The sequence below is a fragment of the Trichosurus vulpecula genome, chromosome 9 (assembly GCF_011100635.1).
Source record: "Trichosurus vulpecula isolate mTriVul1 chromosome 9, mTriVul1.pri, whole genome shotgun sequence".
NCBI lineage: Eukaryota > Metazoa > Chordata > Mammalia > Diprotodontia > Phalangeridae > Trichosurus > Trichosurus vulpecula.
Genome location: NC_050581.1, coordinates 129,143,118 through 129,167,491, shown reverse-complemented (window position 1 = coordinate 129,167,491; position 24,374 = coordinate 129,143,118). Strand labels below are relative to the sequence as shown.

The 24,374-nt window shown below is 36.6% G+C and overlaps 1 protein-coding gene and 1 pseudogene across 2 annotated transcripts in view; both read right to left on the bottom strand.

Annotated features, from left to right (window-relative positions):
- Window positions 1-823: 823 nt before the first annotated feature.
- Window positions 824-1,331, bottom strand: LOC118831949 (annotated as a pseudogene).
- Window positions 1,332-7,018: 5,687 nt separating this feature from the next.
- C9H7orf57 (chromosome 9 C7orf57 homolog) overlaps window positions 7,019-24,374 on the bottom strand; it is a 38,506-nt gene continuing 21,150 nt past the window's right edge. For both annotated transcript variants that reach the window (XM_036738818.1, XM_036738819.1), the window contains exons 6-8: window positions 17,233-17,333; window positions 11,964-12,160; window positions 7,019-7,954 (exon numbers count right to left, since the gene is read on the bottom strand). In XM_036738818.1, coding sequence (XP_036594713.1) covers window positions 7,908-7,954; window positions 11,964-12,160; window positions 17,233-17,333 — 345 coding nt within the window. In that variant the 3' untranslated portion in view covers window positions 7,019-7,907. The remainder of the gene's footprint in view (window positions 7,955-11,963; window positions 12,161-17,232; window positions 17,334-24,374) is intronic.

Sequence of the window (24,374 nt, the reverse complement as noted above, 5' to 3'; positions counted from 1 at the left end):
AAATCCTGAAAACCAAAGGAGAAATTAATAAAACTGAAATCCTGAAAACTATTGAACTAATAAATAAAACTAAGAGCTGGTTTTATGAAAAAAAAAAACAATGAAATTAATAAACCTTTGGTCAATTTGATTTAAAAAAAGAAAGAAGAAAATGAAATTCCCAGTATCAAAAATGAAAACGGTGAATTCACTTCCAATGAAGAGGAAATTAAAACAATAATTACGCATTATTTTGCCCAATTGCATGCCCATAATTTTTTTAGAACACAAAATTTTTATGCATTTTTTGACCATGAACAATTACCCTAGAATAAACCGATACTATTTATGAAAAACAATCTTGAGCCAAAGGTTATTCCTTTAGAACCTCTTTTTCAATTTCTTGATTCCTGAATCCCAGCTATTACTGCCATTAACTGAACTGTCTTGAGTTTGTATTAAGGGGATCCTCACCCCCTAAATACCCACATTCAAGGTTTTTAAGGCAAACAGGCAGGATCTTTCCTATTAGTCTGCAAAAATAACAAACTCTGCTCACCCCTGGAGCAAATTTGGCTTGTCCAACTAGTCTTCCCCCAATTTACAGCCCCACTGCTAACATGCTTCACCAACTTCCCTGCTCTTCCAACACTACCCTCCCTCTTCCAAACGAACTGCAAAGTAGCTGAAAGTTATTGCGGCACAAGACGGCTAAAGAAATGTAAGTTAACAGTTATTTCCCAGAATGCATGGTAGCTTCTGACAAAAATTTTCTGGATCAAAAAACAAAGAGCCTCTGTTGTTGTCAAATGTTAAATTTATTGCAATAGTCTCCTTTGTAGCTTTTAACTTGATGGGCATTCAAAAGCACCACTATTGATGTCATAAATGACATCATGAGGGTGTCTGCCTTCAATGTTGTAGCCCACAGAGTGGGCTGCTCCAAGTATCTCTTTAATGGTTCCAGAGAAATTTCTTGCCAAAGATCGGTGCCTCATCTGTCAGGCAATGTTGACAATCTCATCAAGACTGATGTTTCCATTGTGTTTAATATTTTTCTGCTTCTTTCTTTCCCAAGGAGGTTCCTTTAGGGCTTTGATGATCAAGGCTGAGGCAGAAGGCACAACCTCAATCTGGGCCTGTCTGTTCTGAATGGTAAGTTTCACTGTGATCCTTAGCCCTTTCCAGGTACCAGTTGCCTTGGCAATGTCATCACCAACCTTTTTGGGAGACAAACCCAAGGGACCAATTTTGGGGGCCAGACTTGATGTGGCACCAACTTCACAACCAGTGCACCCTAAAAACACAACTTTAATTTCATTAGGGTCAAACTTGGGTGGCATGGTGGCGATGAAGGTGGAGGCTTGGCCTGGACACTGCAGGGTGGCTGCTGGTGTCGGATGAACCTGGACTCAGGATGACCAAAAGAAGTTGAACCTTTACCACCACGAGCTGGGAGCCAAAAAGGTATGTCCATAAATTTGATAATCTTAGGGAAATGGATAAATATTTACAAAAATATAAATCGTCCAGATTAACAGGAGAGAAAGTAAAATGCCTAAATAACCACATCTCAGAAAAAGACATTGAAAAAGCCACCAATGAACTCCCTAGATAAAAATCTCCAGGGCCAGATGGATTTACAAGCAAATTCTATCAAACATTTAAAGAACAATTAATTCCCATACTTTATAGACTATTTGGGAAAATAAGTGAAGGAGTCCTACCAAATTCTTTTTATGACACATATGGTACTAATACCTAAACCAGGAGGAGTAAAAACAGAAAGAAAATTATAGACCAATTTCCCTAATGAATACAGCTGTAAAAACTTTAAATAAATTATTAGCAAAAAGATTACAGCAACTTACTAAGAGAATAACACACTACAACCAGGTAGGATTTATTCCAGGAATGCAAGGCTGGTTCAATATTAGGGAAAACTACCAGCATAATTGATCATATCAACAACAAAACTAGCAGAAACCATATGATTATCTCAATAGATGCAGAAAAAGCTTTTGACAAAATACAACACCCATTCCTATTAAAAACACTAGAAAGCATAGGAATAAATGGAATCTTCCTTAAAATGATAAGTAGCATCTACCTAAAACCATCAGCAAGCATTATACGTAATGGGGATAAGCTAGATAGATGCATTTCCAATAAGATCAGGGGTGAAACAAGAATGTCCATTATCACTCCTATTATTCAATTTGGTACTAGAAATGTTAGCTTTGGCAATAAGAGAAGAAAAAGAAATTGAAGGGATTAGAATAGGCAAAGAAGAAACTAAGTTATCACTGCAGATGATTTACTTGGAGAATAAAGTAAAAAAACTACTTGAAATAATAAATAACTTAGCAAAGCTGCAGGATATAAAATAAACCCACATAAATCCTTAGCATTCCTATATATTACTAACAAAGCCCAACAGCAAGAGATAGAAAGAGAAATTCCATTTAAAGGTACTGTAGACAGTATAAAATATTTGGCAGTATACCTGCTAAGACAAAGCTGGGGCCTGTATGAACACAATTACAAAACACTTTTCGCACAAATAAAGTCAGATCTAAATAAATGGAAAAACATCAGTTGCTCATGGTCAGGCTGAGCTAATATAATAAAAATGACAATTTTACCTAAATTTATTTATTTAGTGCCATACCAAACTACCAAAAAATTATTTTATAGAGCTAGATAAAATAATAACAAAATTCATCTGGAAGAACAAAAGGTCCAGAATATTAGGGAAGGTTGCCTAGCCATACCAGATATTAAACTATATTATAAAGCAGCAATCATCAAAACTACTTGGTACTGGCTAAGACACAGAGTCATGGATCAGCAGAATAGGTTAGGTACACAAGATGCAGTGGTCAATGACTATAGCAATCTACTCTTTGACAAACCCAAGGAGTTCAGCTTCTGGGTTAAAAACTCACTATATCACAAAAAATTCTAGAAAAACTGGAAAATGGTATGGCAGAAACTGAGCATAGACCAATATCTTACACTGTACACCAAAATAAAGTCAAAATGAATTCATGATTTAGATATAAAGGCTGATGCTATAAGCAATTTCGGAGAGCAAGGAAAAGTTTACCTCTCAGATTTATGGAGAAGGGAAGAATTTATGACCAAATGAGATAGAGAGTACTGCAAAATGTAAAATTGTTAATTTTGATTATGTAAAATTGAAAAGTTTTTGTACAAAGCCAATGCAACCAAGATCAGGAGGGAAGCAGAAAACTGGGAAAGACTTTTTACAACCAGTCTCTCTGATAAAGGCCTCACCTCTAAAATACACAGGCAACTGAGTCAAATTTATAGGAATACAAGTCATTCCCCAATTGATAAATGGTCAAAGGATATGAACAGACAGTTTTCACAGGAAGAAATTAAACATATCTATAGTCATATGAAAAAATGCTCTAAATCACTATTGATTAGAGAAACGCAAATCAAAACAACTCTTAGGTACCACATCTCTCCTATCAGATTGGCTAAAATGACAAAACAGGAAAATGATAAATACTGGAGATGATGTGGAAAAATAGGAACACTGTTACATTGTTGGTGCAGCTGTGAACTGATGCAGCCATTCTGAAGAGCAATTTGGAACTATGCCCAAAGGGCTATAAAAATGTACATACCCTTTGACCCAGCAATACCACTTCTAGGACTGTATCACAAAGAGATCACACAAGAGGGAAATGGACCTGTATGTACAAAAATATTTATAGCAGCTCATTTTGTGGTGGCAAAGAATTGGAAATCAAAGGGTTGCCCATATGGGGAACGGCTAAACAAGTTGTGGTATATGAATGTAATGGAATACTATTGTGCTATAAGAAATAAGGAGCAGATGGACTTAATAATAATCTGGAAAGATTTCTGTGATCTGATGCTGAGTGAAGGGAGCAGAACCAGGAGAACATTATACACGATTACAGACACATGGTATTCATGATGACTAAATTTGACAGACTTGGCTCTTCTCAGCAATACAAGATTCTAAGCTCCAAAAGACTCATGAGGGAGAGAGCTGTCCACATCCAGAGAAAGAAGTATGGAGTCTGAATGTAGATTGAAGCAAACTATTTTTTTTTCTTTTCTTTTTTTTTGGTTTTGTTTTCTTCATTCTCATGGTTCATTCAGTTATAATTCTTCTTTACAACTTGACTATTGCATAAATAAGTTTAATGTGAAGGTATATGTAGAACCTATATCAGATTATATACCAACTCTGGGGGCAGGAGGGATGAGGGGGGGGGAAATTTGGAACTCAAAAACTTGTGGATCGGAATGTTGCAAACTAAAAAAATAAATTAAAAAAAAGAAGCTCCAACTATCTCATGGGAGTCTTGCACTTGACCCTGGGCTATCCTTGGCAATACTCCCTTGTTCTGTTCCTATATAAGACCTGGCCTGACCTAACACCAAGGGCTGGGCCTCATGAGTAAACTGCCCCATTAACCGTAATAAAAACCTATTTACTACCAAGCTGGTATGGATCCCTTTCTTTGGTATCTCAACATTCTCTTGGAGGATCTATATCCCTACAGTTGATGTTAACAGAGCCGGACGGATCAGCCTCCTTGCATCTGCCATAGCTGGCAGGATAGTCTGTCCTCCAACCCCCCAATAAATCTTATGTGTGACTGTTGTGAGCAGGTGTTTTATGTTAGGGTTTCATTGGTACAGGGATTCCCTAATGTACATATTTTTCAAAAATCTATTCCGTAGAAATATCCATCTTTCTTCTGAACTCTTGGAAATCAGTTCTCCCAAAACTTGCATGTCAGATTATGCCTGGCTTTACACTTCTTCTGCCACAAACTTAAGATTCAGTGGTCATTTTCCTCAGTGATTCCCCTATCACTTCCAAATCCTCATCCTCCCCGTTGGTGTGGATTATATCCAGAAAATAATTTACCTATGTTGGTTCCTCAGGTTTTTCAAGGATGAAATTATCATTAAAGCATTATTGTGAAGGATCAAATGCGATAAGGTATATAAACCACTTTTAAAACTGTTATTTTTTTAAAAAGCTATTATAAATATACTTTATAACTAACTTTGAATTTATTTCACAAAGGATCAATGCACATTGAAATATAAGATATGATTATGAATAAGCCCTAGTATTCTATAAATAAGGTTGGAAGAAAGTCTATAATGCAATTGACATGTTACTCTAAAACTCCTCATTCTTCATTCACAAAGTAGTATGACTTGGTAAAGTATATTTCCTCATAACATTTTTTTAGGCATTGGTCTACTTTCAATTGCTTCACTGAGAACTACACAAGTCAGGGCTGTCCAAAATGCAGCCCGTAGTATGATTTTGCTGCCTGCCTACAAGAAAAGAATTTTACATAAAAGCTTTAGTAAATGAAGCCGAGCTACTGTAGAGCTCTCACTAAAGTGGCAAATCAAAATATATTGTCTATTGTTTCAATAAAAACCTAAGGTTGGACAGCCCTGGTCTAAGTATTTAAATTTAGTTATATGCACATCACAGTCATTGTTAACATCTCTGTTTTGACCAGAAGGAGCAAAATAATTTCAGTCTTGATGTCTTAACATGAATAAGCCAAAAATAACATTACCTGATTAAATCTTTTCTCTTCTCAGTATTTTCAAGCCATAAGTTTTTATAGTAATTGTGTAAGTAATATGTTAAGATAATACATATGAGTCGGACTATAATTCATAGGACAACATACCTAGTTCTTTTCTCCTTGGAGTAATAGTGATAGTATGCCCACTATAAGTCCCTTAGGTCATGGAAGAATAAGTACTACCTTCTCTTCTCCCTTTTGCAAGCTCTTAGTTGCCACTTCTATTGAATTTGCTTTGTTACCACTTGTATTTTTCTCTTTTCTCTCTTTGCTTTTTTCCTCCCTGGTCTCCTTACTCTTCTCTGTCATTCACAAGAAGTGGATTTAATAACTATCACATCATAATGTTCCTATCTTGTAACTGACCAAAACACGTAACTTTTTAAAAAATTCATAAAAGCAATTTGGAATTAGTCTAATAAAATTACAAAAATGTCCACACCCTTTGACCTAGGTATATCCCCACAAAGAAGAAAACAATGAAAAGAAAGGACTCGCATGCACACATACCTATGTGTGTATATATGTATACATATATATGTATATGTATATACATATATACACACATCACACATACCTATGTGTGTACATATGTATATACATATATACACACATAGCTATGTGTATAATATATGAACATATTCATAATAGCATTTTTGTAGTAGCAAAGAACTGGTAACAAAGCAGACACCTATCAGTTGGGGGATGACCTAACAAATTGTAGCATATGAATATCATGGAGTAATAATATTGTGATAGTACCACAAGAAATAATACAACAATATAAAGAACAAAGAGAAGCATGGGAACTCATATGAACTTATGCAGAATGAAATAAAAAGGACCAGGAAAACAACATATGCTACAGCAATAGAAACAGCCTTTTTTTTGGGGGGGGGGGGCAAATCCCTCAACCTGTCTATTGCATTTGATGCTCTTAACCACCCTCTGTTTAGGGATAATTTTTCCTCTCTGGGATTTCATGACATTACTCTTTCCTGATTTACTTTCTTCCTCTCTGACCACTCCTTAGTCTCCTTTAAAGCCTCATCTCTCTCTCTCTCTCTCTCTCTCTCACACACACACACACACACACACACACACACACACACACATCTTCATTCCCAGATCTGGGATTCCCAGACCACTTGCCTATTGGACTTTTCAAACTGGATGTCTGGGAGCCATCTTTAAACTCAACACGTCTAAAACTAAATTCACTATCATTCTCCTGAAGAATATTTGAATTTTTGTGTCTCCCACTATATTACAATTCAAATTGTCAGATGTCATGGCTCAAATAAATGCTTCATGTAAGCAATTAATTCTGAAGATTTAATTTCAAATGACCAAGTTAATTCTGGAGAAAAACTGTAACATTTGAAAATCTATTAGAGTTTGTAAAATTCTTAATATGAAAAACTAGAAATTCATTTCTGAATCAAATTCAAATTATTATCAGCACATCCTAATATAAATTTACTTAAAATGAAATTCATAATACAAAATTCATAAAATGAGGGATAACAACGTGATTATTGTTTTTTCTATCAAGACTTACCAATTACTTCACCAATATTAAAATTAAACAATCTTGCTTAAAGTAACTAACATTCTGGTACTAAATATTTTATATTCTACATTTTCAATTATATAGAAAATATATTAACAAGCCTTTTTAACTTAAGTGAACATTATAATATTCTTATATTAAATGTTTAATAACTTTCAAGGCAGATACAATTAACAAAACCTTTTTTACTTAACATGAACCAATAGCATAATATTCTAGTATTAAATATATTAAACAGTCTGAATATATAACTTTCAAAAGACATACAAAATTGTTTCTAAAAGGAATTAAAGTACAAAGTAGAACTTGCATATCATCTTATACCCTTGTTTTATTAAGATCCTTTTACTTTCAATACTACAGGCTATTAGAATCTCAACAGTCTATTTCAGCATAAATGCCACCAAATAGTAGTATCATATTATGCAGGGGAAAAACATAATTGGTATCAATGATGTGGGGAAATCACTAGCTCAGCAGAAGAAAAGGTAACAAAAAGGTCTTAGTTTAATTTGTTGACCATATGTTACCACCCAGAGAAATGAAATAAAGTAAGAAAAATACATGATCTATACTGCAGGAATGCAAAATTTCACTGCAAGATGGATAATCTCTTAGAAATCTAGTTTAATATAAAGTAATAATAAAGGTTTTATAAATATAGTTGCTCACAGTGTTATTGCATTTTGCATTTTAAAAAATATTTATAATATTAGCTACAGATTTCATTTGAGTTCTGTTGGTGTTTCTCCAGATTCAGATAATGGTGTACCTGCAATGAAAAAAATGAAAAGATGTAAGTATATATTGATCAATTAAAAGTACAATTACAACATATTGTCCATTTTCTTTAAGTAAAATAATGAGATAAAATAACAATTCTATTACTATTATGATTAACTACATATTGATAAATACTGCCTAAAATCTACACAAAATTAGAGTATTCTTAGCCAAAAAGGCAAAATTCATCCAATCTAACCTTAATTACATGTGCTATGGTACACGTTTGGAATCCTGTCTATCACTAGATATGAAACAGGCACTCTGCTAAGCATTGGGAAAACAAATAAGATAAAGAAAGATAATCACTGACCTCAAGAAGCTTACGATCAAATGAGAGAAAGACAATACACAAGAAGAAGAAAAGGAGGGGATCTGTAGGAGCCAGCGGAGGGTAAAGGTGGCCATGACGATGTTGAAGTCAAAACCAAGCAGAAGAATTAATAACAAATGAAGAGATGGTTGGGATTTTGAATCCTCTACAGTGGGAAGCTATGGGAAGAGTTTTTTGTTCCATCCTTCCAATCAAAGGCACAGAAGCAACTGAGGGTACTAATGAAGGTGTGAGTTCTTGTATGGGTAATTAAGGTGGGACTTTTTTTTTTACTGTTTTCTCTTTTGGAGCACTTATTTAATCAAGTGCCCTTGATGAGTCTGGCCTCTGTTTCTTTGTTTCTTCTCAGGAGTCTTTGATGCCTTGCTTACCTCAAAGGAAATCCTAATTTACATGGGTTTGGGTTGCATATTTGTGATGCCCTTTGGCCCTGAAGAAGCTTTTAGGTCACATGGGTTTTAGTTGCATGTTGTGGTGCCCTTTGACAACCAAACAGAGTATATAAACTCATAGGTTGGCGTTTTGCCTTTGGGGCTCATTCATGGAAGGAGTGTTGAGACTCTAGGCAAGCCCTTGTAACTGCCCCTCCCCCAGCTTTGCTAACCCAAACCCACTGGTTCTCTGGTAACTATGAATTGTGATTTGGTCTGTTTATATTGTCTCTGTTTATAATTTGTTTGTATTTGCTCTGAAGTTCAGGGTGCTGGCTTTTCTCCCTGAACTAAGTGAATGATATATGTATGTATGATTAAAGTGATATTGTTAAACCTTAAAGTGGTTTTCCTTAGAAAAGCAGATCAAAGAACTTGTGCTGGCAGCTCTTGTTGCTGGTCTGGTTGGGTCTTACACCTCAACAGCAGCTCCTAGCCACACTGTTGTTACAGTTCCAAAGCTCAAATAATCTTCATGATGATGAGTGAAATATGTGCCCAGCCAAAGTTCAAAGAACTATTTAGCACTGTCCAAAATCAAAAGCAGTAACAACACACTTTGAAAAGAGGCATAGAATAAACAATGCAAGTTTCAGTTTCTCTCCAATTTGAGTTAAACGGAACCAACTGAACCTGATCAGACAGGACCTCGTTTTCCTGCCTCAGGTGCTCCTAGTCAGAGTTCTTAAAACTTGCACACTTCACAAATATTACTGAGTCCATTGTTTGGGGGATTTTTCTTGCTTAGTTCACTCATGCAATTTGATGCTTCTATTACTAGAGCCCCTGATCAAAGCATAATAATACCTTAGTTTTCTGAGACCAGCCCTATGACAGCCCCAACCAACTAGAAGGATTCCAAATCCAGAAATAAGGACAAGAAAGAGTTTCTGGTAGCAGAGAAAGAACCTTTCCAAAGCGATTAGTAATGATAAGGATAAAAAAGATAAAGGATAAAATCAATAGGCTGTAATTTGGTGGCTCACTGGGAAATGGAAACTAGAGACTTTGTGTGATCAATAAGGAAGAATTCTAGCATCCAACAGCAAAATGAAGTTCAAATAAAAAGACAGTCAGCCTCAGGAAGGTGGTGAGATAGGTTAACAGCCAGATTGTCCAGCAAAAAGGTACATCAGATTCTGGCAACAGATACCAGGTGGAGGTAAATCTAAGTGATGGGAAATACAGCAGCCATAGCAGGAACTTGGTCAGGGGACAGAGAATCTATGGGCAGAGTCCTCATGGAAACTGAGGGAGGGGGAGAAACAATGGAATACAGTACTGGAGAGGAAGAAACAGTGGACCAGGTAAGGGTCAGGTCATAAGAAACAATGCAAGAACCTAGTTACTGGAATTGAAGTACAAAATAAAACCAGAACCAGAAGCAAGGCTGACGATGCTGAGACACAATGCTGACTACAGCCACTCATCCTTGTGACTACTGCTAATGACTGCTGGTCACTGATTTTGTGATCTGTCTTCTAAAAGAGAATGGATCCACTAAAAACAGAATTCCTAATACTCTTTGCTAACATTTTCGGTCTTGCAGCTTTCACTGTAGTAAGTAGCTGGATAATTGGCCCCACAATTAGAGACTATGTTTAGCATCAAAACATCTCAAATAGCTCTACCAAGATACCTCATGTTTCTCTATAAGCCCTAGAAAGTATAAATGAGGTCACAGAGTGAGTTAATGCTAATGCTAGAGAGGAATAGGCTCATGCTCTACTTAGTATCTACTTACAAAAATATACATACTTCAAAATTACAAGCAGAATTCTAACTAAAGCAATTATTGCTTTCAAAAGAATAAACCCATCTTTTAGTTGTAGAGGGATTGCTTGATAAAGCTTTATCAATATGGTTAAGACGTAGAGTACCAGTAATTTCAAAGGTTACAGGATAGTGAGTTCTCTCCAAAGGACCTAAGTCACTAAGTCTTCCAAGAGTTAACCAAAATCTTGGTTTGTGCACTTTGGTTGGGATGGGTGAGAAGCTAAAATCTGCTGTCCTTTTTCTTCCTCCTGAAAACAGATATGTAGCTTGTATCCACCAGAAAACCTGGCTTTCAAGGCTGATCCTGCTTGTGATAGGTTCTTTCTGCTCTAAACACCCACTCTTTTTCTATTAGGACCCCTTCATAGACTAATTTTCCATTTCCTATGCTAGTGATGTCTCCCTCCCCATTCCATCAAAGGTGGGGATGACATGGGAAAAAGCAGTTTTACAGGGCCTACTATGTACCAGATGCTGCACTAAGTGTTCTTTACAAATGTGGTCTCATTCGATCCTTACACAAACCCTGTGAGAGGTGCTATTATTGTCTCCATCTGACAGGTGAGGAAACCAAGGCAAGCAGAGGTGAAATGACTTACCTAGGGTCATACAGCTGGTAAGTGTCTATGGCCAGATTTAAAGTCAGGTCTTCTTGACTCCAGGTCCAGCGCCCCACCCACTGTGCTAGCAGCAGCTGCCTCCAAAGGTGGGAGGACCAAGCAGGCACATCTACCCCAAAGGTGGGAGGACCAAGCAGACATGTCTACCCCTTCCTATAAAACACCTCAACATCCCAGAGCTGTCCTGATGCATGAAGCAATGATGGGATGGGAGGAGTGATGACAGATCAGTATAACAATGTGAGAAGTCCTAAGGGGCAGCTTCTTGTAGGACGATTGTCCCCTTTCCTGCCCTGGCTCTCAAGAAAACCTCCAAATTTTAGCTGAACCTTTGTCCCCTGGTGATTGTCATTGTATCCTGTTTGGCTTACCCCCTCCAGATTCGGGTTGTATCCCTTGGGCATCTCCAATCAAGCAAAATAGCCTCATCGCTTAAATAAAGCAAATAAAGCCCTATAGTTGTGCATTACCAGTCAATTTAATTTCACCAAATGAGATAGTATTTTGCGTAGTCTACACTATATTTACTTTTGCTGTGAATTCCCAGCAAAGGACAATCTTGATAGTTTTGGATAGCTAATCTGGTACATTTTCCAAATCAAACAAAAGAAAATATACAGCCACTTACTTATGCCTTTGGCAATCCATATCATGTTTTCCAATTTAAAAAGAATGTGCATGTTTGGTACTGAATTTGACCTATAACCTCAGAAACTTAGTGGCATTTTCAAAAACTAATGTTCAAATTGCCTTCCATAACAAAATATGAAAGTTCCAGAAAGCCACCTGCAATATTAACCAAAGACTTCAGATATCACATAGCATAAAACATTCTACCTTCAGGCTTCTCAGCACTTTCTGGAGCCTCTGAATCTTGATGCAATGGAGTAGTCAGAGATGACTCAGATGCCTCTGAAATTTTAGATATTGGTGGAGATTTTTTTCCTGTGTCTCCACGATGTAACCACTCATCCTTATAGCCATTGCTAATTAGTTTGGTGAAGTTTGTTGGTTCATTGGATTTGTGACTCGGCCTCAAAAAAAGGAAGAAAAAGGCAAATCTAAGTATAAATATCAAATTAAAAAGTAAATATTAACATAAATCTTTTTTCTTTGAACATAAAATGGTACCAGTTTGGATTATGTTATAATAAAATTATGAAGACAATGAAAAACTACACTAGCTTGTACATCTACTGATTCTATTAATACTCCAGCAACAATATTAGATGTGATATGACTACACGTGGTCTATATACAGGCGTTTCACACTCTACCTAGCTAACCTTCTCTTGCACCATTTGCCAATGTACTGGTTCTTCCCAGTATGGCTGGGCCTGGTTCTGGTGAAAACTGCTATAACAGGAAGTCTAGCAATTGACTTGGTCAGAGAATCTCTTCCTCAAAGTATACAGCAGTGGGATGGACAAAGGCTTACCTAAGGAAGCACCCTTCCATAAACATACTGGCTTACTCAGGGCTAAAACCTCTAGATGATCTGCCATAAACTATTAGTTGCCACAAAATCAAATGTAATAAATTAGAAAAGTGTTAAACAAGCACAAAACACTGTTTGGGGGGCCTCTGTGCTTCTCTTGGCCACGTGAAAATACATCGGAAAGAAATAGATGTCCACACCACATATATTCTGTTGCAGGCAGGTTGTTTTGTTTTTACTATGACACCAAAAAATGCTGGCATTATAAAGACTGGTCTTTGTTTCAGGAAGAAGTTTGGGGTCATTAAAAGGAGCTTTGCAATTTTCCCTAGGTAAGCCAATCCTCTCTTCCTATCCTGAATTGGCATATTTTATATATTAGTCTCTTCAACTCAATTTAGCATTCCTAGAGGGTAAAGAATCTCTATCCTCTACAAATCTATACACATAACTGGACCTCAATACTATTTGAGTAAAGGCCCTAAAGGCTAAGGAATGGAAGAGATTTTGTCTCATCAAAAAGAAACCATGGTGCCTGCTCAGGTTCCCAGTGGAACAGCTAGCCAATTTGTGACCTCTATGTCCTCAGAATAAAATGTGGTAAATCTGGTTACTTACTAGCTCCTCTGGAAAAAGTTTTATGAAGAAGGAAGATGTAGCTATCGGTTAAAACATTTTCAATCTTGTTTCTTGAGATCCTATTCCTCCATTACCACAAATAATTTCAATTTGGCTTAGGTAAATGATAGCCCTATGATATATATCCACCAAGAAAACGTATTCCTTCGCAGTCAAGTAGACTGATATTTCCAAGTAAATATTTTGGATTATTTCCATTCATAATTTTTTATTTCATCAGTGGGTAGAAATTCCCTTCACTTATAAAGATCAGTAACCTTTCCATAATTTATAAAGTCTTAGCGAACTGATTGAGGCCCTGAGGTGAAGTGCCTTGCCTATGATCACAGGGCCAGACTTTTCACAGGTAAGACTTGAACAAAAATCCTCTAGATTCCAAGTCTGGCCCTCTATTCATTATGTCCCACTGCTTTCTGGCAAATACAAAACACATTAGTTTTAAAAAGTAAGCTGAAGAGAATAACATAACAATAAATAAAATGCCACCGTTGGTCACATTAAACTTCTAGTCCTATGCCCTTCCTCTAATGACAAAGCTACTGAAGGAAAATCAAGATTGTCCTCAATGATAACCTCTGTGTGTTTTTCTGTGTATCCATGTACCCACACTTAATGTTTATGTATATACACACACGTGAATGTTATGTATACATGTACACATGTATGTACATATAGCAATGCTGCATGTATGTATATTACTCTGTGTATGTGGCTATACACATATACTACATAAATATGTAAATACATGTTTACTATGTAAATACATAAATACATTATTCATATCTGTGTAGTCAAAACTTCCTAACATAGCCCATTTGGTAACTCAAATGCATCTATGATTTCATTCAAGTGCATGTTCCCCTGCAGTGGTCAGATCACAAATCATTCCTAGAGCTACAGATAAATAAAAGGATGGTTCCCAGGCTTCTATTTGGAAAGGCAAATAAAGGATTTGGCAGAGGTGATTTTATCATGTATCCAAAGTCAACAAGACACATCATATTAAAAATAATAATCATGGAAAGCACATTATTGACTTTCTATCACTACAAAGCCTTTATCAGAACAGTATGCACATGCATTGAGGGCATCATCCTTGATGAAGGTGTGAGGAAAGAAAAGGTAGGCCATTCCAAGATACAATCTAGAGAAGACTACGCCTTTATAGTTATATAACTAAATACAAGGTATATAGAACACAAGATTCCACTGAGCTTATCGGTTGAGAATTTGATTCCAACTTTAAGGCTTTCTTCCAACAAGGTATATCTTGTACATGATGTAAAATCAGGAGAATCCTTGAAAAAATCTAATGCTATAACTTTTATGACCTTCTGATTATTAAGTGAAAAATTAAACATGGTGAAAAATGCTTGCCAAAATTATTTTACACTACTGCACATGCCCAATGTAGGGTTCATATGGAAGAGGAATTCCTTATAATTAGTGAGATTCCTCATATGTCTCTATTTGTAAGAATTGTACTGATTGTATCAAGCCTGGGAACACTGCAGAGCTTCCTTACTCACTCAAAGGAGTTTGACTACTCTATCCACATAGGGGAAAACAAGTGGATGAAGAATGCCAATTAGCCAGATTATGACATGCAATAGAATAGAATGGAGGTAGTCCACTAATACATACATGTTAAGCAGACACTAAATGGACAATTAAAATGGGTCCAGATCTGAAGAAGAGAATGAGATTAGGCTGGATTTGTTTAGGGAAGCTTCATAGTGCTTTTAGTGACACCAAACTTCTCCATAAAAGTAAACTCGATCTTCTTAACATCAACATTCCTCTGGTTTTGTCGTGTGACTCAGAGTCATAAACTATTAGTCTCTGAGAAATTAAAGTTGTGAATAACCAAAGAGCAATGGAGAGGTAAAAAGTGGGCATGAACAGGTCACAGCAAGAGCTGCCCAGAAGAAGCTAAGCACACAAGATCACTGGAGAAATCAAAGAGAAAAGTAGGTGTGTTGGTTGTAAGAGTGAGACGTAACTGATGAACAGCTACGCACCCACTAGATTCTATACAACATCAAGAGCCTGAGAGGAAGATTCCCAGGATGCTGTGCAGACCTCATCTGAAGTAGGCATAAAGGAACATGGACAAGCTGAGCTGAACAGACTCAGAAGGTATGGCCAGTTTGAGATGTGCTACTGCCATGAGGGCCCAGAGATCACAAAGCCACCAAAGTAGGTAAGCTGGAGATAGTTCTCTGCAGTTTATCACCACCCATATGCCACCTATTCCCTCTTTCACATAATTTATAAAAATGGTTAAATAAGCACTGATTTTTAGGTATCATTAAATAATTCTCTTTCCGGAAATACTTGTTTAACTTGGTTTCCCTTTGTTTCTAGTCTTGAAGTCAATTCTCATCTATATGAAAACATTTCAGCAACCCATGGTAATAAAAGTATGGATATCTTAGGTTTATTTTTTTTAAATAACCTTTTGGTATTGTAATTTGTCAATGGTCTTTTGAAAGTCTAAACAAATTAGGTCACAGACTCAGAATTGGAATGGATCTCAGAAGTCTTTTAGTCCTCAACATTACCAACAAATGGTCCTTTGAAGACTTTCAATGACAGGGAACTCAACTATCTTATAAAGCAACCCTTATACTCTGGGTCAGTTCTAATTGGTAGGAAAATTTTATTTTCACAAATTGAAATTTGCCTGTCTGCAATGTCAATTCAAAGCAATTAAACATTTGTTAAGTACCTGGCACTTTCTTGATGCTAAGGATACAAAGACAAAAAATTTTACTCTAGTCCTACCCTCTGGAGTTTACCAAAACTAGTCTAATCCCAATTTCACATGGCAAGGCCTTTAAAAACTTGAAGACAGCTATCACTTAATCCCTTCAATTATTTCTTCTCCAAACTAACAATAACTAGTTCCTTCTAGAAATCTTTATATGGCACAGTGGTCCCTTCACCATCCTGGTTGCTTTCTTTGGAACACATTTCAGTTTGTCTGTGTCCTTGCTAAAATGTAGAGCCCATGACTCCACAAAATATTGAGACGTGGTAGACCAGAATTAGCACCTCCCTTGTTCTGGACACTCTCCTTCTATTACTACAATCTGAGATCACTATTCATTTTTTGACTATGTCTTAACTTAATTCATACCAACGTGGCAGTATATTAATACTTCTCCTACAATCTTTTCTTTACATCTATGTCTCCCATTCCCTGTAGTTGATTTTTAGGACACAAGTATAAGACTTCACATTTATCCCTATTAAATGTCATCTTATTATATATCCCTTGAAGAACTCAAATAGATGGGCAATACATTACTTCTCTTTATAGAAATCCTGTTTTCTTTCCCTAATAAGTCATTTTTATTAATGTGCTTAACAGTCTCATAATTGTTTAAAAATAAAATTATACAAAATGTTGCCATAAAAGAAACTGAATATGAGGAAAAGAGATAGTGTACAGATTCCAAATAGCAACGAGGGGCAATCTGAATCTGGTCTCTCATTGGATAACAATTAGGTAACCAAAACTGTACAAGATAAATGGAAGATACAATAGTTTTTAAATAGCTTATACTATAGTCACATTCTAGAGCACCTATCTACAAAACAGATTTCAACAAGCAACAGACTTCATGTTTAAACACTGCAAACAAAGTACATGGGTAAGGAAGAGATTCATCATACGAGCAGGCAGTGTGGTTGAACTAATGACAAAAAAATTCCTGAAAATGCATTTTCGGTTAGGTTTTGAAAGTAGTATAGAAATGAATGGGAATCAATCAGGAAGCATTTAAGTGCTAATAACTCTATGCCAGGCACTGTGTGAGGAGAGTGGCAAGTATTTCCTTGGAAACGAAGGCGCATAAAAAACAAGAAAGCAAAAATGCCCAATATCACAAGACATGATAAGAATGGTGTTGTTGAGAAGCAATTAATGGTAATAACTCTGTTTCATTATATACAAATGGCTAAAGATAGAATCAAGACTCAAAAGTTTACTCAAAGAAATTTAACATTGCTCTATTGACTTACATGGGAGGAAATGAAAGCCTATTCCTCGCATTGTTATCTTTAGAACCAGCAGTAGACCCTGCTCTGCTTGCATACCTTGAGTTAATTGCTGGCAGTTTCACCTGTGTTAAGAAAAACACATATAATGCTAATTTAGTAAAGACATTCAGAAACCACATACTAATTGAGAAAAAAAATCATATATTAACAATAAAAAGATTGAAATCTTGTTTGCAATACAATACCTGTAACACTACTAGTGGTCACAGTAACATACTATTTCAGGAAGAATATTCTTTGACAATAAAATCTCTTTAGAGAAAATCCCAAGGTACACCTCCAAAAGGGAAAATTCTGAATTAGAAAATATCAAGATATTATACTTTTAGCTCATTTTAACCTGTAGAAGGACACAACACACCTCAGCCTATTTCAAATGAAACATTTATGAATGGTCATGAAAGGCAATGATGTACAATTTGTCTCTCTAGTGCTCTGATTAATAAAGTGGAACAAAAAGACTGGTTTGCCAAAGACTGTTTTGTCTATCTATATTAAGAATAAGAAAGTTATGTAGCCCTAACTGCTATTTTTGGGCCAAATAAAGTCTATGGATAGAATAGGAGAGTCAAAAGTATAAAGAGTCAGAACGAAAAGAAAGAGATTAAAAAAATAATTAGAACTTTTCCATGAGAGGAAAAAAAAAAGAAGATATAGTATTGAGTCGTAGGACACATCAGTAAGTAGTTACCCAGCTAGCTCAGTTTGTTGGCAGTGGATAAGACTTGTTATTCATTCAAATAATGATTAGTAACATTAATATCAACACCAATGTCAAACAACTCAATCTATATTTAATTAGAATAAATCAGGGTACTTTTGGAGTGAGTCACCCTTATTAATGAACAACAAGCATTTTGGATGCTAAACATAAAATGCGAGCAACCAGTTTTAAATAAGTAAGGTTATCATATTTGATCTATATCTCTAGACCTTAGCATAATGCTTTGTTCATAGTAAGTGCCCAATAAATGCTTTTTCATTCATCCCAGATGTTGCATGCTAAAACTTTTTTAATGGCGTAGATATGATTTTGTTGTACAAAATAAACGAATACCTTCATCAGTCCATCTAATGTGTTGTATTTAGAGTATTTTTATTATAATAACTACATTTGTGCAATGTTATTATACACTGAATATTTATACAATTTTGAAATTTGAAATTTTTTGTGAAAGGTGAAAATGAATGGAAGAGAACAAGAAAGGCTTCATTAACAACTCCCTTTGGAGTCTATTGATTTTACTGGCTATTCCAGCTTCTGTCACTGATCTCTAAAGGCCTGGTAAACATCTCATCACCCAGAATCCTGGTCCTGCTTTTTTGCCTTAAGAGTCCTCATCCCTTCAGTTGCTGTGACTCAATATCCAGAGAAGTGAAATGTGCTACTACCAGTCCTTCAACTGCAAATTACCCATAGCAGGATGATTTTGTTGGGGATGATGTAGCTCTAGTCAGGGAAAAGGAAAAAAGAAAGGGGAATTCCAAGTTGGAAAGAAGGGGAATTTATGTGTATGCCATAGGCCCAGAGTAGTTGTTCTTAAAGGTAAGTAGGTAGTAGTCAGGAACTACCTATATTTTCTTTCTTCTATATACTGTTCATTTTCCTTGTATGTCCTTAGCCTGTATCTAGCCTCGCCATTATAATGGGCAATGCCATTGTATCATTAGGAACTGATCCTCATATTTAGTCAAATTGTCAAATCACATTATTCTCATTAATATTTCCCCAAATTAATAGTCAATGTTGGAACAGCTGTGAAAAAAACAGGCACACTAGACAGAGACTAGGCATAGACCAACATATTACACCATATACCAAGGTAAGGTCAAAATGGGTACATGGTTTAGACACAAAGGGTGACACTATAAGCAAACTAGGAGAGCAAGGAAAAGTTTACCTGTCAGATCTATGGAGAAGGGAAGAATTAATGACCAAACAAAAGTGAGAGAACATTATGAAATGCAAAATGGATAATTTTGATTACATCAAATTAAAAAGTTTTTGCACAAAGCCAATGCTACTAAGATTAGAAGGGAAGCAAAAAGCTCAGAAATAATTTTTATAGCCAGTGTCTCTGATAAATGCCTCATTTCTAAAATACATAGAAAACTGAGTCAAATTTATAAGAACACCAGTCATCCCCCAATTGATAAATGGTCAAAGGATATGAACAGGCAGTTTTCTGAGGAAGAAATTAAAGCTATCTATAGCCATATAAAAATGCTCTAAATCACTACTGATTAGAGAAATACAAATTAAAACACCTATATCACACTTATCAGATTGGCTAACATGATAAAACAGGAAAATGATAAATACTGGAGAAGATGTGGGAAAATTGGAATGCTAATGCATTGCTGGTAGAATTGTGAACTGATTCAACCATTCTGGAGAGCAGTCTGAAACTATGCCCAAAGGACTATAAAACTGTACATACCCTTTGATCCAGCAATACCACTTCTAGGGTGGTATCCCAAAGAGATCATAAAAAAGGGAAATGGACCCAAATATACAAAAATATTTATAGCAGCTCTTTTTTGTGGTGGCAAAGAACTGGAAATTGAGGGGACACCCATCAATTGGGGAACGGTTGAACGAGTTGTGGTGTATGAAGGTAATGGCATACTATCATTCCATAAGAAATGGTAAGCAGAGGGGCGGAGCCAAGATGGCAGCTGGTAAGCAGGGACTAGTGTGAGCTCCGTACCGAGTCCCTGTAAAAACCTATAAAAAATGGCTCTGAACCAAATCTAGAACGGCAGAACCCACAGAACAGCAGAGGGAAGCAGGGCTCCAGCCCAGGACAGCCTGGATGGTCTATGGGTGACGTCTATCCCACACGGAGCTGGGAGCTGGGAACGGAGTGGAGCAGAGCCCAGCCTGAGCGTCGTGGAACAACCAAACTTGGAGTCGGGTGGATGGGGCCCCTAGCGCCCTGAATATGTGAGCTGCGGCAGTTACCAGACTCCTCAACCCACAAACACCAAAGACTGCGGAGAAGGTTAGTGGGAAAAGCTGTGGGAGTGGAAGGAGTTCCCGGTTCGGCTTCCAGCCCCGGGGGCAGCGGAGGTGGGGCAGCTACAGTTGCTGCTGCTTCTGGCCCCAGGCCCACCTAGTGGGAGGAGTTAAGTGGCGGATCAGAGCAGGAGTGCACAGCCTGCCGAAGATCTAAGCCCAGCCCGGGCTGCGGGTTCTTGGGGAAGGAGGAGTGCTGGGGTGACAGAGCTGGCACCTCCCCCCCAAACGTGGAACATAGAACCCTTTAGTCTACAAGCAGTCATATCCCACTGAAAAACTCAAAGGTCAAGTTAGTTGGTTGGGAATATGGCCAGGCAGCGAAAGCACACCCAGATTCAGTCTCAGACTTCGCATTCTTTCTTTGCTGACAAAGAAGACCAAAACATACAGACTAAAGAAGACAACAAAGTCATAGAGCCTACATCAAAAGCCTCCAAGAAAAACATGAACTGGTCCCAGGCCATGGAAGAGCTCAAAAAGGATTTGGAAAAGCAAGTTAGAGAAGTAGAGGAAAAATTGGGAAGAGAAATGAGAAGGATGTGAGAAAACCATGAAAAACAAGTCAATGACTTGCTAAAGGAGACCCAAAAAAATACTGAAAAATACACTGAAGAAAACAACATCTTAAAAAATAGACTAACTCAAATGGGAAAAGAGCTCCAAAAAGCCAATGAGAAGAATGCCTTGAAAGGCAGAATTAGCCAAATGGAAAAGGAGGTCCAAAAGACCACTGAAGAAAATACTACTTTAAAAATTAGATTGGAGCAAGTGGAAGCTAGTGACTTTATGAGAAATCAGGATATTACAAAACAGAACCAAAGGAATGAAAAAATGGAAGACAATGTGAAGAAATGGTAAGCAGGCGGATTTCAGAAAAACCTGGAAAGACTTGCGTGAATTGATGCTAAGTGAAGCGAGAATAAGAGCAGAACACTGTACACAGTAACAGCAACATTATGCAATGACTGACTTTGTTAGATTTAGCTCTTCTGAGCAATGCAATGATCCAAGACAATTCCAAAAGACTCATGATGGAAAATGCTATCCACATCCAAAGAATTATGGAGTCTGAACGCAGATATAAACATAGTATTTTCTCTTTTTTTCCTTCTTGTGGTTTTTCCCTTTTATTCTGATTCTTCTTTCACAACATGACTAACGTGGAAATATGTTTAATATGATCATACATGTATAGCCTATATCAGATTACATGGCATCTTGGGGAGGAGGAAGGGGACAGAGTGCGAGGAAATTTAGACCTCAAAATCTTATAAAAGTCAAACTAAAAATAAATACATTTTTTTAAAAATAGGCACACTAATGTATTGTTTTTGGTGCAGGCAATCAGAGTTAAGTGACTTGCCCAGGGTCACACAGCTAGAGAGTATCTGAGGCAGAATTTGAACTCAGGTCAGCCTGACTCCAGGGCCAGTGCTCTATTCACTGTGCCACCTAGCTGCCCCTCTGTATTATTGTTATAGAGAAGAATTGGTCCAACCATTCTGAAAAGCAATTTAGAAATATGAAAAGAGAATAAAATATCCATATTCTCTGATCCAGGTATTCCAGTGCTAAGCATATAGGTCATGGACAAGGAGGTCAATGACTAAAAGAAATACCTCATATACACAAAAATATTTATAGCCACACTTTTTGTGGTAGCAAAAAACTAGAAACAAAGATGATGCTCATCATTTGGAGCCTGGCTAACCAAATTATGGTACATGAATGCAATGGAGCATGTGTTTTAAGAAATGATGACTAGATAGAAGCCAAAATTGTTTCCAAATAAGCAAAAAGAGAAAAAAATTACACAATGACTACATGAATGTGAGTGGAAAGAACAACAAAACAACTGAAAGTGAATTCTCTGAAGTTATATTTGGACACTCAGTGTCCTGAGGAAGAGATGTGAGAAGACAAAGGACCACAGGTGGGAAACACAGAACATTACATTTTTTTTTGATGAATTAGTTTTTACTGAATTATTTCTTTCCTTTTTACATTTTTTCCCCTAAAATTATACGAAATGGCCTTCTGGGTGAGTGTAGAGGAGGGGTTCTATGGAAAATGTGATACAAAAACAAAATATCAACAAAAATTTTTGAAAATATTTTTTCCAAATTTCCCTCTTTACACTTTTAACTCCTGCCATAATCCAGACCAGGGGTGTAGAACCTCTGGCCTTGAGGCCATGTGGCCTTTTGGTCCTTGGGTGTGGCCTTCTGACTGAGTCCAAGTTTTACAGAACAAATCCTTTTATCAAAGGGATTTGTTCTTCAAAGTTTGGATTCAGTCAAAGGGCTGCACTTGAGGACCTAGAGGGCCACATGTGACCTCAAGGCTGCAGGTTTCCCACCCCTGATCCAGACACTAGACATATCAATTAGATTACTACAGTCACCTATTTTCTGGCCTCTTGACTCCTAGTACAATCTGCATTTAGTCAATTCTCAAAACCATTGCAAGTTGTTTTTTTTTTTATATTTCATCATTTTTACATGCCAACCACCTACTTCCTCTTGAAGGTTTTTCAATTTCCTAAGTAAAAGAAATAAAATCCCTACTGCTATTAAAAATCTTCTATCAGATTCACCCTATTGCAGAACTTCCTCCCTTTCCCTTGTTTAATCATTTTGTTCCCTTTGGGCATATCTCAGTACTTTACTAATCATCCTACCCTCATCACAAAGACTTCTTCCATGATTTCCTTCCTGCCTTAAATATTCATCGACTACCAGATAATCCAATTCTTACCCTTCAACCACTTGAGGAATTCTTCAAATAACTGTCCTTCATAAAGCTTTCACCAATTAGAAAAGAAATGGAGATTTCCCACAGTTTTAAGCCCCTAATTTCCTTACCATTCACTACTGAGGACACTCATTTCACACATAATGTAATACACTCTACACATTTATTAAATGTTCATTAGTTGTTGCATTTTCAATGTCTTTGGTTCTATTTCCTATTTATAATTTTAACATCCTCTCTATGACCCAGGGCCAATGTCTTTTTTCACTTAACCGTTTTATTGTGCCTAGAACCAAAATATAAGATAGGCACATCATAAATGCATTTGATGCTGTTGTTAATAATTATAATTGTCTTTGCAATTTCTCTAATGATGATATCATCATCAGCATATATCCAAGCTCAGTCCAATACAACTGTCCAGTTCTTTGTCAATTCAGCATACTGTGACAACATGATATAGGAGTTAGGAAATTTAGATTCTAATTCCATCTACTGACTTTTTGAATAATTATTTCTTATGGAATGTCAGTCACTCCCACCTGAATCCAATTTCATTATTGTCAACTGGGAAGAGTACCTTATTCATTCTATTTTCCATCATATCTTATGTGCTGAATGGAAAAGATGGATTTGCTATATGGACCACTCGCCACTAAAGATCTCCTTTAATGTGTTATCATGGCAAGAAAGGGAATCTTGTTTCTTGAAAGCCATGCCAGCAGGTCTAAACTCTGCAAGATACTACCCACTGGAAAGATTTGGGGTATACAGTCCCAGTGATAGAATGCATCTCATAAATTCTACCAGTTAAAAATGGACTTGGATCAATAACTTTTCCCTGGAAAATATTCAAGAGTTAAGCCTCAGTTATACTAGCTTAATTTAATGGGGCTTTTAATTAATGGGCAAATGAAAGGCAAAATTTTGGAGCTAAGGGCTGCCTTATACTCCAGTTATCAACAGGACTTACATTTTCAGGAACTAACCTTTGTGAGTGGTGAAGATCTATTACATTAGGAGTTGGAAGAGAAATTTTTTTTTCCTTTTCATAATTCCTTTGTGCTAAATAGATAAATACAAACATTATATCACTTTGTCCTCCCTAGATCGAGCTTTGGTTAGCTGAAAGTATTATAATAATACATTCTGGGTGGGGCAAAGGAAGTTGCCTACCTCAAGAAAGCAAGCTTTAGAAGAAATTTTAAAGAGGCAGATGATTATGAGTTTGAAATTCACCAAAATACTTAAACTTTAGTAAAATATACAATCTGTATTCCAATAGAAAGAGAAATTCCTGTGGGCACAGAGGGGCTGTCTTCTTTTT